Source organism: Cotesia glomerata, linkage group LG4, assembly GCF_020080835.1.
Source record: "Cotesia glomerata isolate CgM1 linkage group LG4, MPM_Cglom_v2.3, whole genome shotgun sequence".
NCBI classification, from domain to species: Eukaryota; Metazoa; Arthropoda; class Insecta; order Hymenoptera; family Braconidae; genus Cotesia; species Cotesia glomerata.
The window spans coordinates 27,048,288-27,067,343 of record NC_058161.1 but is presented as its reverse complement, the minus strand read 5'-3'; the positions used below and the strand labels follow the sequence as shown (position 1 = coordinate 27,067,343).

Sequence of the window (19,056 nt, the reverse complement as noted above, 5' to 3'; positions counted from 1 at the left end):
TGTCAAATTAAATAACGCTCGGACTGGGATTCGAACCCAGAACCTCCTGGGGACATGTCGGCTACTCTACCATTTCAGCTACCCGGTCTATACCATATTGTTCTTTTGCTTCTTCTATATACATTAAGCCACCCGTCCATCTTACGATAAGCATATTTAAAATTAAATAATATAATTATATATGTGAAACAATATAACTTTTCGATTTTAGAAAATTTGCAATTTTCTAAGTGAGAAATTAAAATTGAAATTAAAATTAGAATATATTTACTTAACATATGTATTGTTTTATATTATGTGTCGCTAAATATCTAATTAAAAAATAATATTCTACATATTTTTTATTCAAAAACAGTATTTGTTTTTGCAAAGTAGCGATGGAGAATAAAAAGCAAAATTTGAAATTTTTCATTTTATTCATTTCTAACATAGAAGTGAACTAAAAATAAAACTAAATCTTTAATAATTATCCATTATGTCAGAAAATATTCGGCAAAATTACTGTATTATTACGGTAATTATTTGGAATTTTTTGGGTAAAATTTGGGCATTAATGCGGTAATTGTATAGTATATTTTTGGTAACTGTACAGCATAAGTGCAGTATATATACTGGATAACTACAGTATAAAAACTGGCCAAAACAACTATAGTTTAACCGCATTATTACCGAATTATAACGGTAAATATACGGCATGAGCATAAATGCCGAAAAATTACGGTATTTTACGGCATTATCAAAACCGCGAGGGTGGGTATTGAAGTCGCCTCCCAGGAGGATCGGGTTTCTATTTGATCGTTCTAGAAGTCTTTCCCAGGAGTTTTTCCGGATTCTATGGTGAGGTGAGACATATACGGTTGCGAATATGATGGGACCTTTATCTGTGTTTATTTTGATGACCAGGGTGTCAATTTGTCCTTCTAGCTCAAAGAAGTCAGTGATAACCTCGAAAGTAATATTTGTTTTAACGGCGATTGCGAGCCCTCCACCATTACCGTCTTGTCGATCTTTTCTTATTATGTTATAGTTAATAAAGAATGATTCTCCTGGTTTGAGCCATGTCTCCGTTAGGAGTATGACGTCATGATCTCGGATCATGTTCATGATTGTGATTTCCTCTTTTTTCCCCCTTATACTACGAGCGTTCCATTGTAGGATTGTTATTGGATTGTTTTTTTGGTGTTTGTTCATTCTATTGATAGAGTTGGAGATAGTCTTAGTCCTGTATCGAGAAGTTGTGAATTTTGGATAGCTGCTGGGGGAAGCTGCTGTGTGAGAGAAGTTGGCTGGAGTTGCTGGGTAGCGTCGATGATGGTCCAGGTGAGGTTTTGCGTTGTTTGGGCAAATTCCTTTATGATGTTTTGATCTTGGGTATTTGTAACGAACGGGGTCAGTTTAGCCATGATACTGCCTACTTGCGTAAGGAGACTTTGCATGCTGGTTGCGAAATGTTCTCTCTGGGTTTGTAGAGCTTCGATTGTTTGCTGTTGATGATCTATTATTTTGGTGTACTTTTCGTCGCATTTGCACTGGCAGTTATCATTTGCCGGTGTTAATTGTGTGTCCGGTATTTGTGGTTGGTTTTGCTGTTGCTTCCAAGGATTCATGGAGTTCTTTTTTGTTGATCTTAATTCTGGGAATTCGTGGTGATTTAGCGGAGAGGCTATCGGTGAGGTTGCTGGAGTGGAGTCCTGACGTTGAGTGAGTTGTTGGCGAGCTTCGTTAAAGGAGATGTTATGTTTGGCTGGTTGCTTGTGTATTTCTCTTTCCATCTGTAGGCATGGGCACTGGTCTGACATTGACTCGTGATCCTGGCGACAGTTGATACAGTTGGGGGGTTGGTTAGCTCGAGGGCAAAGATTGTCCGCTGTGTGGTCGCCTTTGCCGCAGTGCTTGCAGGTTGTGGGGCTTCTACAATTTTTTTGGTTGTGTCCAAATCTCAGACAGTTCGTGCATCTCTTGACGGAGAGCACATATGGTCTGACTTCAGTTTTGATTTTGTATAGGTAAACATAATTGGGTCTAGTTTGCCCATTGAAAGTGATAGTGACTGCTTTAGATGGCTCATAGGTTCTGCCTTCTTCACTGTGGATGGCTTTGTTGCATCTTCTAATGTTGTTGATGGTAACTTGGCCTGGTATTTCGATAGCTTCATAAATTTCTTCTACAGATAGTTCTTTGGGAACCCCATAGATTACTCCAGTAGTGTATTTCCGGAAGGTCGGGACGAAAGCCGTGAGCCGCTTTGCTCCAAAGCTCGGGTGATTTATTAATGAATTCGCTGTTTCACTGTCCTTGAGGGTTATTGAGAGGCTCTGACCTACTATCTTTGTTTCTACTATGTTGGATTGGATTTTTTGTTCAGTGAGAATGCCGAGAACTACCTTGCTCAAGTGGTAGGGATGCGTTCTGGTTCCAATTTGTTCGTTGATGGGTTGGACTATAATCTGGTAGGGGCCTAGATCGTCGCTGTTGTATCTGAGTAATTCTTCCGGCATCGGTTCATGCTCAGCTTCATCTCCATCACTGGTTAGCATGCTGCTGTTAGTCTCTTGATTAACTGTGCCTTCCTCGGTATTTATCTTTTTTGGCTGAGTGGAGTTGATACTGTCTAAGCTGTCGGGCTTGTGAAGTCTTTTTCGGGTATCATCTGGTGTGATGTTGCTTTCTTGAGGAATGTTTTTAAGCATTGTATTGGAATTTTTGTTGGGGGGTGTTGGAATTATTTTTTTGTTTTGATGTGGTTTGGGTTTTAGGTTAGAACGGGAGTTTTTTAGATTGTTGTTGGAAGTTCCTGCAGCGGTAACTATCGTGTTCATCTTGAGAGGAGTTAGTTGTACTTGGTTTTGGTAAGAGGATAACGTTGGCATGAGCAGACGTTGCTCTGCCGTTTTGGCTTTTAGGTTATTTCGATATGAGTTGTCTGTTTTGATTTCCCTGTTGAATTTAAATTGTTGATGAGGTTTAGAGCTGTTATCTCTTTCGTAGCTAATAATTGTAGAGGTTTGCAAGAGGTAAGTTGTATTATTTCACTTTCCAGACACAAGTTTCCATTAATCAATTTATTCGATGATGACAGTCAATACGTAACTCCCCAGTCAAGATATGAAAAAAGGATCCTCGCGCTGACTTCATTTTTTTCCAAGCCTCACTTTTGGCTTGCCGACTCACGAACGTGCTCAGCTTCCATGTATTGGAGTAAATGCTGGCGGTTTGGTGGTGGAACTTTGGCGCGCGAGGGGCAACGGACTTCGGTCGCTCTCGGCTCCTTCCGAGCAACATCGACGTTGCTCGCTCACGGATACAGTAGTGTATCATTGTGTGGCGTGTGGGTAGAGGTCTAGGGAAAGGGTAACTTTTACCCACGATCTGGCTGCACTGGTTACTACGCCACCTCTCCTGCCAATTTAATACTAATTGTATTTTTTTTTTTTTTTTGTGAAAACGGAAAATCTTTGTTACCGATAAAAGTTTCATTACCTTTATAAAATAAGATTGAAATTTTTACTACCAACCCAGCTAAAACGGTTTTTTTTATTTTTTCCTTGTCTAATTATTGACGTTGTCATCCTCTTTTGACATTTATCATTTCTCGTACAATTATTCTACCGAGGGGTGTGTATCTATCGAAAAACTAAAACTAATTCACAATTATTTGTCGTTAATACTCAATAAAATAGGTAAGCAATTCATTTATTATAAATTTTACCTAAAAAGTATATTTTAAGCGACTAATAACTTTATTTTTACTCCATAGCGCATAATTGAATTTGTAGGTTAAAAGGTTAATTTGATTACTGTAAATAATTTTGTTTAATATAAAAGTTATTGTGTTTTTAAAGTATATAACAAAATCATTGATCATTAATTGCTTATTTTTATAAAATTTCAGAATAAAATGGACGGTTTCGGTGACAACTTTACTGGTAATGATGTCGAAGTTGATCCAGCAGCTGAATTCCTAGCTCGGGAGCAAGACCAGTTGGCTGGTCTCGAAGATGATATTCCACCAGTTGCTATGACTACATCTGTACCAATAATTTCAGCTACTGAAGGTGAAAATAATATTTAATAGTTTTTGGGAAAGAAATAGAACTCGAATTTTCATCCACAATCGTTGACGCGTCATGTAATTATTGATTTGTTTGAAGTTGAAGAGTTTTATTTTTGATAAAATTTTGCGATACTGAATTTAACAGACATCTAACAATTTTTTAGATTCTTATAACAAAAAAAATTTAGCAAAAAATTCCACATGAAGAAATTTAAAAAAATTGCGAATAATAATGCAAATTTGATTTTTTCTAAATTCTGGAAGAGTTTTTTGGGCAAAAAAAAATTTTTTATAACTCTATTCATATAATATTTATGAATAACTTAATTCATTCATCGATCGTTTTATACATTATTGTGTTAAGGACAGATGTGACAACTGAAATTTAAAGAAATGAGTTTTCTACATTATATTTAAAAATTCGAACATTCTTAAATTATAATTGAGGAAAATAAGTGAATATTTTATTAAAAATAACCATATCTTTCTTATTAATAATAAATATTAGAGCATAAAACCGTTGCAGTAAAAACAATCTGATTTTTATTATAACTAAAATAAGTACGCACAACGAAAATCGAAGTATTCACAAAACATGTTAATAATTTCTCAATAAAGTCGAGTGAAGATGAACTCTCTCCGTAATATCTATAAGGAATGCCAACCGGTATCTACAATCATACAACCAGTGTTAGATTTTTTTTTTTTTTAAGAGATCAAATATTCATTTATGTAAATACTTGTTTATAAAAAATATATCATAAATTTAATTAAACTTTTAATGTAAACTATTTGATGTACACTGAGAATAGTATATTGTGCAACAAGTGCGACAAGTTGTCGATTGCCCACGAAAGCGAAGTTGAACGCACGAGCGAAGTAAGTGCGTTCATTCGCTTGAGTGGGTAATCGACAACGTCGCATGATTTGCACATACTATTTTGTATTACAAATGTGGCGATATATGTGGGCACAAAATCGGGGTCCAGGGGCAGAGCCCCGGCGGGGGGTTGGCCCCCCCCCCCAGTCCTTAAAAACAAACAAAAAGTTAAAAAAAAAGAAACAAATATATATCAGATAATAAATGCATAATAATTAATATTATTTAACAAAAAATAAATTTACACATTGAAACAATCAACACATAAAATTAAATCACATTAAATTTAGCTGTCACTACAATTTTTTAATTTTCTCTCACAAACAAATTTGTTTCGAAAAATTATTCATTAAAAATTGCATTTTTTACTTTACAAAATTCCTACATGTCAATTTTAAAAAAAATTTTTTTTTGTCAATTTATTTTTTACAAAAATTATTAAAATTATCAAATTTCTGCTAAATTTATTTTCATCACAATTAAATAGCTGGATATTAATTAATTATTTTTACTTTCGTTAAAAATATGAACTTTGTAATGTCAACCTCACTTCTTTAATATTGACAGTTAGATTGTGTTTTTTTTTTGTTATTTATTTTAATTTTAGCAGTTTTCACAGTCAATTGCATGCGACAAGGATAGTTTGAGTGCGCCAAGAATAATTTGCGTGCGACAAGTAAACTTAACTCAAATAACAGTTTTATTTATGAAAAAACTCTAGCGTAATTTTAAAATGGGCAAACAGCTCTTTTTCAACCGCAACAGCGAGCGCCAAGATACTACTTTTCCCGCATGAGTAATACAAAAAAATTTTCTTTTGAAAAAAATAAGCAATCAAAAAATAAGCGATCAAAATCAAAAATTTTCTATGTAATTTTCTTGTTAAAAAAAAGTTTTCTTAAGGGGTTACATGGGTTTCACAGCTTCAAAAAATCGATTTTTTTTAATTGTCTTATTAAATTCTACATCTCTAGAATATTGTCCTGAAGTTTCAAGTCGATCCGAGTAATAGTTTCGGAGATACAGTTTTAAAAAGTTGTGCGCTCAAGGCGCTGTTTTATTGTCACTCAAAACTTTAAACGCGTTTTTCTCAAAACTGTGTTTTCAAAGACGGTTGTCAAGATTTCTCGAAAACTACTCAACCGATGAAATTTTAGACAGGTCTCCGAGATACAATTTACAAGAACTTGGACAAAAGATGTTTTTTTTTTCAATTACAACTATTTAAAAAAAAAATGTCGCGAAATTTTAACCAAATTTTTAATTTTTTCGTAAAAACCTCTGCTAAAAATCCATTTTTCAATTTTTTTTTTCCTTCGTCCAAGTTCTAGTTTAAAATCTTAATTAAAGCACGTTTTTTTTTTTTTTTTTTTTTTTTAACTTCAAACGATCCTGCCAGGCGTTCTGCTGTCAACGAGGGCGCATCTTTTCTCTGAGGGCTCGCCGGAAATGATGTCACAGTGGCAAAGTTTTTAACATTTTTTTTCAAAAATTTCAGTAATCCGTTATTAAATATTTATCTTTAAAACAGTAAAAAGTTTGAATTAAATATTTCATTTTTTATAATAAAAAAAAAATTGTTAAAAATAGGCCATTTTTTTCCCGGAGGAACCTATGTAACCCCTTAACTTGGAAAAAAAAAATTCAGATGAAAATTCGCAAGTTGTCTACCTAAAATTGATATTTTCTAAATCAAAAAAACTTTTTCTTAAGAAAATTGCTGAGAAAAATTATAATTTCTTCAGCGAAGAAATAAAATTAATGGAAATTTTCAATAAATTAATTTCTTGTCACAAAAATACGAATTTTTTTCAAAAAAATTTTTCTCTCAGTGTAATTTAAGTGTAAAAATATCCAGTAGATACTTCATATGCACACTTACAAAATCCTTGGTAATAAGCTAAGTTTTTGCAAATTTTTTTTGTAATATAATTTTCTTATATTTTTTAAATTTATAAATTAATTTCTAAAGCCAAAAATATTCACATTTATATAACTCTATTAAATTAAATCAACTTCTTTTATTACTATTATTTTATTACTAAGTAAATATATTTTATCAATCTACAAACATAGATTGCATAAAACTTTAACAACAAAAAGATAGGAAGTAATTATTTTAATTCAAATAATTATTTATTTTTTAGCTTGAAAAGTTCCATTTAATTTATTTATTTATTTAAATTAATAATTTTTATTACTGTTGTTATTTATGTTTATTTATTTAGTTTATTTCATTTGTTTATATCAATATAGATGATTTATCTGGTAACTTTGAAAATATGACAGTCGAATCCGGTGGAAATGGTACTACTACCGGTAGCTTCGAGATGATTAATACTATTGATCAACCTACTGAATCAGTTTCAACGCCAGGTAGTGATTATATATTTTTTTCATTTATTATTTTATTAGCATTTTTTTTACATTATTTTTTTCGTGTTCCACACAATTGCCGATTTTCTTATTAATTATGAAAGCAATTTTTTTAATAATTGAATTTATTTTATAGAACCTGTTGTCGCGAAAGAAGAACCTGAAAAAATAAAAAAATGGCGCGAGGAACAAGCTCAAAGACTTGAAGAAAAAGGTAATTTTAAAAACTTGTGTCTCGGAAGTTCAAAATTTAACTGAGTGCAGGTGAAAAAAGATTTGTTTTAATTTATAATTTAATAAAAAAATTTTACCTAATACTTAGAAAAATGTTTATGGGTGATTCTCTGTAAGGATGTTTTTTGCTGTCCCAGGCATTTTTTTTATTAGAAAAATTGTTATTTTGTTACTAAAAAAAATTTATTACGAAAGTAAAAAAACATTTCTATTTGGAGCATTGAAAACTAAAATGGAATAAATTTTGGTTTTTTTTGCTATAAATTCGCAAACCACCGAAATGTCAGTTCCCTGGGCTGTCCCAGTCCCAAAATTGAAACTTTAAGATTAAATTTTAAGCTATTCGTCAATAATATATAATTTGGTCCATAATGTTTATAAATTTAATTAGTTAACTAACAATCCTCTTCAATAAAAAGTACCGAAAGTTAATTTGTTTCATTAAATTCATTAAACCAAAGTTTGTCCCAGGCATTTTAAGATCAGTCCCCTGCCAGAAGTTCAAAGCCAAAAAAAAAAATCGAGCGTGTTATTTTACCTTTTGTAAGGTTTATAAGGATCTAACTAGCCGTAAGTTAATAACCATAGGGCTGTTAACGCTTTATCGCCATTTTATTTAGTATCAAAGCACCGTTTGTTCTGGAAATATGTGTCTGGGCCACTTCAAAACTCAGTCCCCTGGCAGCTATTTTTGTTTATAATTTATTTATAAAATTGGATCCATAAGTCTTAATATTATTCTAATTAATGTTAACATTCATTGAGAACTTAAAAAGTTGAATGCATTGAAATAGTTTGCTTGATTTTTCTCAATTTGATAAAAAAAATCAGTCCCCTGGCAGTCAGTCCCCTGTCATGTTATATGGCAAAAGATACACAAATATCGAAAAAGCAAAAATTAATTCGGCTGTTTATTTATAATAATTAAGCTGATAGTTTTGTAGCCCTTGTTATTTTTTTTTCTAATAAAATCAAAAATAATTTGGTCGGACAATTTTGTACAGATTTAAGACGTCCTTACAGAGAATCACCCTTATAATAATTTTATAAATGATTAAGAGGTCATTCTGTTTCTAGATTTGAAAAAAAGCCAATATTCATTTTTTTTTTTTTTTTTTTTTTTTTTTTTTTTTTTTTATAGAAACTATTATAAATATTAATATAAAATTTATTAAGATCAACAAAAAAACACTTTTGAATAACATAAAAAAATATCTATATTTATTTTTTTTTTTAATTATTTATAGGATGAACGAATCCTGGAAAAAATTTTAAAGTTATGAAAAATTCATATTATTTCATTAAAATTATTATAAAATAAAAATTATAATAATAATATTTTTTTTTGTAACAAAAAAAAAGCGACCATTCTAGAGGTGCTTGTTTTTCAGGAAAATTGTGGGTGTGACGTCAATAAAATTATTTCAAATATAAGTATATGAAAAAATTTTTAAATTATGAAAAATTCATATTAGTTCATTAAAATTATTATAAAATAAAAATAATAGATTTATTAATATATTATTGTTATAATTTTTATTTTATAATAATTTTAATGAAATAATATGAATTTTTCATAACTTTAAAATTTTTTTCGGGTCTATTTTTTTCGATTAGCGCTGACCATACAAAATCCCTTCAGCTTTTTCACAAAATTGATTCTCGTCCACTCGAACATTCACATAAACATCGTAAAATAATCTAGTTACAGTGGTTTGATCACTTAGAAACTTTAACTCAATACTTTTAGCTATATGTACTTTTGAAAAATGTAAAAGAATTTTTTTTTAGTTAGTTAATAACCACATTAAAAACCCCTTAAAATTATAAAAAAAAAATTTTAGTAGTTTGATGATTATAAATTATTGCTCATACTAGCTCATTTATTTTAACATAGATGCTGAGGAAGAAAAAAAGAAAGAAGAATGGAAGAAAGCTGCCAAGAAAGAACTCGAGGAATGGTACAAACATCATGCTGAAACAACTAGTAAAACTAAAGCAACTAACAGGTGTGTATCTTATCACAATTACTTTTTTAAGCACTAGGTCATTAAAATTCAGATCATTTCATAAAATTAAATTACTCCATTAAGTATCAGTTTAATAACTTAAACCAATTATTGAATTTATAATATAATAATAAAAACAAAATCTATTTTGATTTTGCTTCTTAGGGGAAATGCCAAGTAAGTTTTTTATTTAAATAAATAAGCATGTTTCTAATGAATAATTACAAACAGTCTGTATCACCAACTTCTATTTTAATTTATAAAATGCAAATCAAAGTTAACCTTAATACCTAATTTTTTTATTTCAATAACTATAAAGAAATAAATATTTAATATTTAATCAGGAATTAAATTTATTATTGATTAAATTTCATTAATAATTTATTAATATTTAATGCACAGTGTAGTTAGAAAGTCTTAAAATTGCTTTAAGCGCATGTATTTAAAAAATAAATTATTAATATTAATAAAGTTATAATTTTTATGAAATACTAGAAAAACAATGAAAGTAATAGGATTTTAATTTGGAAAAACGATAAATTATTTCTCTAAACTCAACACTCGCATTTTTTTTTGTAGAAAATTATACGTCATATTTCGAGAGTGAAGTTCTTAAAGTTGCTAGTTGAATAGAATTTCCTTTAAAATTTTTAGATTTTTTTTTACAACTATCAAAAACAAAAATCTATCAATTCTGTTTTGATAAAAGAATTTTCATTAATTAAATTTTTATTATTAATTGCTAAAAATTCACGCAAATGAGCGCATTTTGTTAATTCACGATTAATATTTTAATTTTATCTGCAAAAAATAAAATTTACTAATGTAGAAATTTTTTTCAACAGAAACGCTGAAAAACAATTCGTAGCCGAAGCAGGAGAAGTCGAGCCAGGAACCGAGTGGGAGCGTATCGCGAAACTGTGCGACTTCAACCCAAAATCGTCGCGGATATCCAAAGACGTATCGCGTATGCGATCAATTATTTTACAACTTAAACAAACGCCTCCAGCCACTACATCAATGAACGCTTAACTTGTTTTATTAAACAACTCACAAAAACAATAACAATAATTAAATTAACACTAAATATATATATATAATCTAATATTAATAATAAAAATACGTTCCATTTTATGTTAAAATTGTTTATTTTGAAATTTATTCAATTAGATAAATTGTAATTATCAGTTCATTATTATTAGCTAACTATAAATAATTGTAAAAAAAAATAAAATTGAAATTTCATGAACTAATTAAATTTATTTTCTTTTTTTTAATTTTACATTCAGGTAATAACTTTTTTGTTGATTAAACAGTTTTATAATTATTATCATTTTAATATTATAAAAGATTATTGAAAAATATATTTTTCTTAAATATTCTCTTATATTACAGTTTAAGTATAAATATCTAGTAATTAATATAAATGTTTTTTTTTTTTTTTTTTTTTTTTTTTTTTTTTTCGTTTGATTTCAATTAGTTGAAGGAAGAATTGTGAAGAGAAGAAATATATTTGTGGCAATTTTAATTTAAAATTTTGAAAGAGGAATTTTTTAAATCATTTGTTTGGAGTTAACAGAGCTTTTCTAGGTGTCCGGAAACTGAAACTAGAAAAAAATTATATTAGTAGTTAAAAGTAATTGAATATTTGAATCGTTATTAATCGTTCTGAGATCACAACTAGCGTCAGAAGTAGCAATTTTGCAAACTTTAATTCAAATAAATGACAATTTTTCATAATCTCAGAATGAATAATTACCATTCAAATACTGTAAATTATATAATTTATAACCAATAGATATTTACCTTTTATCATTTTTACGTACTGCTAATTGCAAATCATGCTTCCATTGATAAATAAGAGGGTAAACTTCAGGATCAATAGTTTCCGGTAATGCATTCAGAACAGCTATGTCTATTTTACTTGGCACGGATCTAAAATATTAATTGTTATAAATTATTCAATTACTCATATAATTAAAAACTACACCTCTTTTTATCTTCATAATGAAATTTTAAATAGAAATGTATTTTTAAAAAAGTCGTAGGAGATCATTTTTACTAGTCCTAGATTTTTTTTTAAATAATTATATTGGAGATAAAAAGAAATGTTACTACTGTAATTAAGGAGTCATTCTGGTTTGTAACTTTCAAAAGAATTTTTTTTTCCACTTTTTTCTAAAGTATATATATCTAAAAGTATTGAGTTGAAGCTTCTGAGTGATCGGACTACTGTAAATAGATTATTTTACGATGTTTATGTGGATGTTCGAGAGGAAGAAAATCAAATTTTTGAAACGTCTAAAGAGATTTCGCATAGTGCCGGCATCACTGATTGACTGTAGGTAAGATTTTTTTTTTAATTAAAAAAACTTTAAACGTATTTATCAGAACTATGTTTTTCTGGTTGACGTACATATCTTTGGAACTACTGACCCATTCTTAATGAAATTTAAACCACATATTCTACATAATAATCGCTACTGCATCAGCAACAACCAAATCAAAATTTTGATTTTTACTATTTTTTTGGACTAAAAACTGTAAAAGAAAATCTCATTACTCAGTTTTTTTTTTAATCTCCGCCATTTTGTTATTTATCAATAAACATTTATCTTCGTAGCTGGCGCAATAACTTCATACATATGAAAGGTAAATGATTTTGGTTTTTGTGTTTTCAATGAGCCGTTATCTAGTTACCATTTACGTCGGCGATATACCAACTTTTAGAGCTCAGTTAACCCGTTGTTTGTTCATATAATGTTAAAGACCCAGTTATTGACACTAGCCTCGTTGTTTGACATTTTCAATTTTATTCTAATTAAAAAAATAAAATGTTTTCAAAAAACCAACTATCTTAAAATTTGTAATTCAAAAATTATATTTATGAATTTTTCAGAATTTATTTTTTTTTTTTTAATCAAAATAAAATTGCAAGTGTTAATAACTTGACCAGTGTCAATAACTGAATATTTTACCTTAAATAAAAAAAAAAATAAAAAAAAAAAAAAAAAACCATGAACATTGACTTCTTTTTTACAAGTCTAGAAACAGAATGACCTCTTAATCATTTATACAATTGTTATAGAAATTTTTATAAATATTGGGTAAATTTTTTTTACTTTTTTTCTTCTCAGAAAACCAATTATCTTAAAATTTATAATTAAAAAATTATACTTATTTATTTATCAGAGATGATTTGTTTTTTTTTAATTAAAATAAAATTGCAAGTTTCAATAACTGTATTTTTACCTTAAATAATTAAAACAAAAGAAATATAGATATTTTTTATGTTATTCGAGAGTATTTTTTTGTGACTATTATTTTATAATAGTTTTTGTGTGTAAAAAAATCATGAATATTGGCTTTTTTCCGAACGCCGGAACCAGAATAACCCCTCAAAAAAAAAAAAAAAAAAGAAAATAATCATACCCTTCAATAAATACTGGATGCCCTTCTGAAGGTATAAACATTTCGTCTTCAGAACTACTGTCTTCAGAAAAATCCGAATAATCATCAAACGGCAACGGCGATGAAGGCGGCGTATAAAATTTCTCTTCAGCAACAACATTTTTAGGAGAATTAAGTATCAATGACTCCATATTTTTAATCAACGCATCCATATCATTATTATAGCTCTCATTATCTTTTTTATCAATGAAATTACTCTCTAACTTATTGAGTAAATTTTTCTCATCCTCTTGCTTACTGTAAAAGTCTATAGGTTTTATATCATTAATGTCGTCCTTATCATCAGACTGAATACAATTTGCTGTTTTAAAGTCTTTAGATAAATTTTTAATGCTCTTAGACTTAGAATATGATTTTTCTTGTTTAACAGAATTTATCGTTTTAAATCGCTGTAGTTTACTTAAATACTTTTCTAATTTATCTAGGCCACTAGTGGATTTTAAATCGGCAAATTCGTTTAAGAATGGCCAGAATTCTTTCCATGAGACGTGATACTCTTCTGCTAAGTCTCTGCCAACTCTTTCCAAACCTTTCTCAAAATCAATAAGCCTGCAATCAAGTTTTTCTAAGTGAAGCAGGTCATTGATCGAAGTATCACGTTTAGGTGTACCAAACAACATTCTGGGTGGCGTTTTCCATTTTTTTCTAAACTCCAGAGCTTGGGGTTTAGTCATTGGACCTGCAAAAGCTTTTACTTCTAACCGCGGGCTGATTGGATCAATGACCAGCCGCGGTGGGCTTGCTGGAGAAAATGGATCGCCAATCGCCGGAGCTAGTGAATTGTCTTCGGACCTTATCACAGGAACGAAATATTGATCTTCAAGCAGTGCACGGATTTCTCGGATCAATTTTCCGTCATCTTCCAGAGGTTTTCTGTCGCATATAATCTGAAAAATAATTCAAATTGTCAAATTATTTATATTTTTAAAAGAATAAGAAAAATTTTGGGTAAATATTTACAAGTGGGGTCAACCATTTTAATTTTCATTTTTTTGAACGAAATTTCTATTTGATTTTATTGATATTTTTTTTTTGAAAAATACATAAAAAAATGAATAATTGAAAAATCACAATTTTAACAAATTTTCAAAAAAATTTATAAATTTTTTAGAAAACTTTGATATTCAACTTTTTTTTTAAATTGTTCGTTTTTTTATGTACTTTTCAAAAAAAAAAAAAAAATGCATCAAAAACATCAAAAAAAGATAAAATAGAAATTTCATCCAAAAACATGAGAGCCAAAATTTTTTCCAACTTCTGAAAGCAAAAAAACTATCGAAATCTTAATTTTTTTCTTTAACGATATTTTTTATCATAAATGCGCCGTAAAAACAAGCAGAATAAAAAAATTTGAAAATGTTAATTTTTCACTTAGTTATGGCCCAAAATGGGATTGACCCCACGTAAATAATTACTAAATTTTGTCTCCAGTATATTCATATGATAAAATTAATTTTTTTAGTTAAATTTAGTATCATTGGAAAGGTCTTGATCTTAATTTGAACCTTTTCAATGTTTCATATGCTTTTAAGCAATAGCTAATTTATTATGATAAGTTATCGAAGTAGTTATAATTAGATTCAAATTTAGCGATAAACGTCATTTGTTTATTTATTTATTTTACTTTGTACATGTGATTGTGGTTATAAGTCGAGAATTAATTTATATAATTAAGAGACTAAGAAAAATTTTGTATTGGGTATATTTTTATCGTAAATTGTTTTTGATATTTTTTCAGCCAAATAGTCATTTGATTTAAATAATTGAGAGTAAGGAAAATTTTTTGACGAGCATATTATTATTTTGAAAGGAATTTTAATAGTCAAATTTGGTATCATCAGGAAGGTCTTGATAAGAATTCTTGCCTCTTCACAGGTTTATATATTTTTCAGCGATAGTCAATTTTTTATGTTAAGTTTTTAGAGCAATTTTGAATAGTTTATTGGTTCTATAAATTTGTTCCGTCTCATTTGTTTACTCAATTATTTGTAATTGATCCTGTGATAGCACTATTATTTTTTTAATTTATTTCAAAAGTACCTAAACTATAGTGTGATTAAAAATATCAAAAAATCATTAAGTCAAAATCCTATTCATAATTCGCAAACATTGGCAGTCGTACAGTGACTGTAGGTTGCTAGTTTGTAACTAACATATTTAATTTAAATGATCTGTAATTATTTACCTCCATCGGTGTCTGGCCATGCTTATTTTTGGCCGTTCTAGAGCACTGAGGATAAGAAACCAAAAGCGCTACAACGTCTTTAAGTCCATACTTGGCGGCAAAGTGGAGTGGGGTTTCGTTCAGCCCTTTGTTTGGAGTGTTTAAAAATGCTTCGATAAATACTTGGCTCTTATTTACGTACGAGGCGGTTTCTTCAATGCCATCAATTAGTTCAATGAAGTTAGGATCGCTTATCACATCGAGAACTAATTTGCACATGTTGAACGCGTCAGAACTCTTTGATGTCGCAACATGGAGTGCATTGTAACGTGGTCCTTCCTAGAATAAAAAAATGTTTCGTAAAATATTTATAAATTTATTTTTTTCTATAATTATCAGAAATTTATTGATAAGAATACGTGTTTACTAGAAAGTTGTTTAATAAACTTATAAATAAATTTATTATTTACATACGCCGGGTATTTTGTGACGAGTATTATTTTGATAAATGAAAGTTTTATTTACTTGCAATTGCTGACGGTTAAATGTTCACAAAATTAAGTTGTTATTCATAATAAAATTTATTCAATATGTTGTCACGAGTCAATACTCGTGAGTGATAAGTTTGCAAAGAAATTATGTTGAAATTAATAAACAGACTTAAAATTCTCAGAAATGGATTCATGAAAATTGTTTTTTTTTTGTCTTTACTCTATGAAGAAAAAAAACTATTATTGCTAATTTAATTTTTCAACTTTTCTAGTAATTCTTATGAAATTCAATTTTTTGAAAGTTAATTTATTACACTTTCAATCAATAATTAGTTAAGTAGAACATAAATGAAAAAATCACAAATCATGTAAAATTAAAAAAAAAAAAAATTAGTTATTACTAAGAAAATAGTTACTAAAAAAATTGCATACAGTTTTTTTGAAGTAAAACTTGGAAATTTTTTTCATAATTTTTATGTTAAAAAAAATCCTTAAAAATATAAGTTGTCTGTTGACTTTAGTCGTATATATTTTTTTTATTACTGAATACGAAGAACGTCACTTTTGAATTCTTTTTTTTTCTCTATCAAAAAAAAAAAGTAAAAACGTAAAACGATTTTGTAATTAACATATATTTGTCATTTTTAGTATAAAATCTTTTAATAAATAGAATTTTTAAAAAATAAATTATTAAAAAAGATAAATCAAAGATTTTAACGCATAAAAAATGGTAGAAACAACAAGAACGGCAATCAAAAAAATAAAATTTTTTTACAATTCTTATTATCATTGATGCTCCTGACATACTAAATCTATTCAATCTAAACAACGTCCAAATCAAAAAAGAACTACGTGATACACGGTCCTCTGAATAGACTAGCTACTCTGATAAATTCCCTTCAAGGTGAAATTGATTCCTAAGGAAGTTCATACAGCGCTTTCATCAACCACATCAAGAAGAATCTCTTGATCTAATTGGAACACAAATAAATACAATAATCTCTTTTTTTAATTCTGCTATTTCCCTACCTATTACTTGCGATTCATCTTAGAATCTCAGAATTTTTTATTTTCATCTGTTCCTTCACCATCATGTAACGTAATATCATTTGATTAAATTTATTTGATAAATTTAATATTCTATATTTTTATGTATATTGCCGCTTGGCGTAAAATAAATAAATAAATAATAATTCTTCTGTTAAGAATTATTAGACAATAATAAATAACAGACTGAAAATGATATTGAAATCAGTAAACACTTGACCATTTTTTAGTTTTCTTAACAAAAAAATTAATATTGAAAAACTACGTTTAAATGTATTCATTTTTTTACTAGTTCTACCTATAGAATTTTCTTTTATAATTTTTTCACTAAAATAATCTTAAAATTGATCAAATATCTTTTGATACCATTATTAAAAAAATTTCTGCAAATAAAAACAAACATATTAAGAAAAAAAAAATGATTAATCCTAAAAAATTTACCTGCAAAATAGTCGGATTACCACTGACACCAACTAAATACCTCGGGTTCTCCCAAATACAATTTTTGACACCTTCCAAGTCTCCAATCTCAATCAGTTTCCGAAACACCACTAGTTCCTGAGGCTTTAGACTTTTAAAACTTGGTCCTTTCTCATCAACAGGTTTGCACGAATTTTCAGCAACAACTTTACCATCGACACTACTCCCATTAACCGAGTAGTTAAGACTGTCTCCATACCTCGCATAGTTTTCAGCTTCCTCCCAGCTGCTGAAAGTCTTCAGTCTACCTGTTTTGTACTTTTTTATTACTTTCAACGCGTCTAGCTTATCTTGATACACATGGAGCTCATTGTCTGAGAACAAAATTCAATTAGTTAATTTAACAGTAATTGATGAATTATTAAAATAAAAATTATTTTTTCTTACCGAGCTCCTCAGTCTCTGGAGTCGTTGGCTTTTCATTGACAAAGACCGCATGATAAACATTTTTGTTGGTTTTCAAGCTATCTAGCATATTTAGATGATCACTCTTGGTGTTAATCAACCCATTGACACTCATCTTAACATATTCTTTAATTATTGACAAAACAATTTTAGGTTAGGTATTTTTCTAGGTTATTTTTTAATAAAACAGAATTTTCTCGAAATTTTTTTTTAATAATTAATTTAATTAATATTTAGCGTTACAACCATAAGTTTATTAACCGTCAACCTCACTAGCAATAAAAAAATTCAATACGCTGATTTTTTTGTGATAACTGTATTTATTTTACCGAAATAATCTTAAAATTAAACAAAAACCCGTAATTTTAATGTAACACGCGTTAATTTTATTTCTTCTCGTTGTTTATTACTTTCATAAAAATACTAAAATCTGTTATAATGTTATGTAAATAGTTTTTAATAATAGTAATGATGATAATGTTATTAAATGGAAAAATATGAACACGTATAGTAGATTGTTTACAAACTTTGGCGAATGACCTTAGCGCCATGTTTGTTTTTTTACGCAACGTGCCACAGCATGCGCACCATGCGCACTTACTGACTTGACCTTTTAGATCCTCTTTATTAATTTATTTAATTATTATAGAAGTTTACATATTTAATTTCTCAAATAAACTAGGTTTTTTTAATTTAATTTTATGTTACAATTAATGACAATTGTTTTAAATAATTTATTTATTTTTTCATTGTTAAAAAGCCCGCGAAAATTTGAAATTAATTAGAGCGTTGAATTATTTTATTTTTTTCGTAATTCAATAATAAAATAGATTAATTTTTTTTTATTAATTAGTAATTAAGTAGTTTAATTTTAATGTTATAATAAATTTTGAATGTCTATTTAATAAAGTATTAATTGAAAGAATTAATTTTACTAAATTTTTAAAAGTAAAAATTATTACTAAATCTTTAAAAATAATTTTTGACTAGAAATTTTTGTAAATAAACTCTATAATTCAATAATTGTTAATAGCGGATGTTAAAAATTATAAAAAAATAAAATTTTAAAATAATATTCAGTATCACTTCATTCTGAATCATAAAAATTAGAAAATTATAAAAACCAAAATTTTTAAATAAATTCAATTTATGAATTTTAAAATTGTACATTTATATTATCTGCATTTGACATTTTTCTGATTGAATTGTTTTTGAATAATCATGTTTTTTTTTAAACAAAATAAATAATTAAAGAAAAATGTTTATTTTTTTAAATGATTGAAAAATTTTAATATAATAGTTAAAAATAAAAGATCATATGACCATATACATTGTTAAGATTAATATAAATTAATCGAATATTACAAAGATAACAATAAGATATGTATAATAAATGTCAATGAATATCAATTAGTGCCATTTAATGATAACAAAAACTTAAAGCT

At 28.1% G+C, this 19,056-nt stretch overlaps 2 protein-coding genes across 5 annotated transcripts; one reads left to right on the top strand and one right to left on the bottom strand.

Moving 5' to 3' along the window:
- The first annotated feature begins 3,535 nt into the window (after positions 1-3,535).
- On the top strand, positions 3,536-10,687 carry LOC123262484 (clathrin light chain). Of its 4 annotated transcripts, XM_044724721.1 has the most exons (7): positions 3,559-3,680; positions 3,893-4,055; positions 7,191-7,310; positions 7,447-7,524; positions 9,442-9,553; positions 9,719-9,730; positions 10,399-10,677. In XM_044724721.1, the coding sequence occupies exons 2-7, from the start codon at positions 3,899-3,901 to the stop codon at positions 10,583-10,585; spliced, it is 666 nt and encodes a 221-aa protein (XP_044580656.1). In that variant the 5' UTR covers positions 3,559-3,680; positions 3,893-3,898; the 3' UTR covers positions 10,586-10,677. The 4 variants fall into 4 exon arrangements, with proteins under 4 accessions (XP_044580658.1, XP_044580657.1, XP_044580656.1 ...); XM_044724723.1 differs by lacking the exon at positions 7,191-7,310 and having other exon boundaries at positions 3,536-3,678; positions 3,892-4,055; positions 10,399-10,683; XM_044724722.1 differs by lacking the exon at positions 9,719-9,730 and having other exon boundaries at positions 3,538-3,678; positions 3,892-4,055; positions 10,399-10,687.
- Positions 10,688-11,018: 331 nt separating this feature from the next.
- On the bottom strand, positions 11,019-17,944 carry LOC123262430 (ankyrin repeat and LEM domain-containing protein 2). The gene is made up of 6 exons (XM_044724636.1): positions 17,594-17,944; positions 17,168-17,520; positions 15,210-15,527; positions 12,986-13,911; positions 11,360-11,488; positions 11,019-11,160 (listed from the first exon to the last, which is right to left on the bottom strand). Exons 1-6 carry the CDS (start codon positions 17,724-17,726, stop codon positions 11,112-11,114), a joined length of 1,908 nt encoding a protein of 635 aa, XP_044580571.1. The 5' UTR covers positions 17,727-17,944; the 3' UTR covers positions 11,019-11,111.
- Positions 17,945-19,056: the final 1,112 nt, after the last annotated feature.

Bases quoted from the DNA above. Each gene is read 5' to 3' on its own strand.
- LOC123262430 (XM_044724636.1), bottom strand. From the start codon at position 17,726: ATGAGTGTCAATGGGTTGATTAACACCAAGAGTGATCATCTAAATATG. The intron at 15,528-17,167 runs GTAAATTTTTTA...TTTTTATTCTAG, and splicing joins GTAATCCGACTATTTTGCAG to GAAGGACCACGTTACAATGC. The intron at 13,912-15,209 runs GTAAATAATTAC...ATTATTTTTCAG, and splicing joins ATGGCCAGACACCGATGGAG to ATTATATGCGACAGAAAACC.
- LOC123262484 (XM_044724724.1), top strand. From the start codon at position 3,899: ATGGACGGTTTCGGTGACAACTTTACTGGTAATGATGTCGAAGTTGAT. The intron at 7,311-7,446 runs GTAGTGATTATA...TTTATTTTATAG, and splicing joins TGAATCAGTTTCAACGCCAG to AACCTGTTGTCGCGAAAGAA. The intron at 7,525-9,441 runs GTAATTTTAAAA...ATTTTAACATAG, and splicing joins TCAAAGACTTGAAGAAAAAG to ATGCTGAGGAAGAAAAAAAG.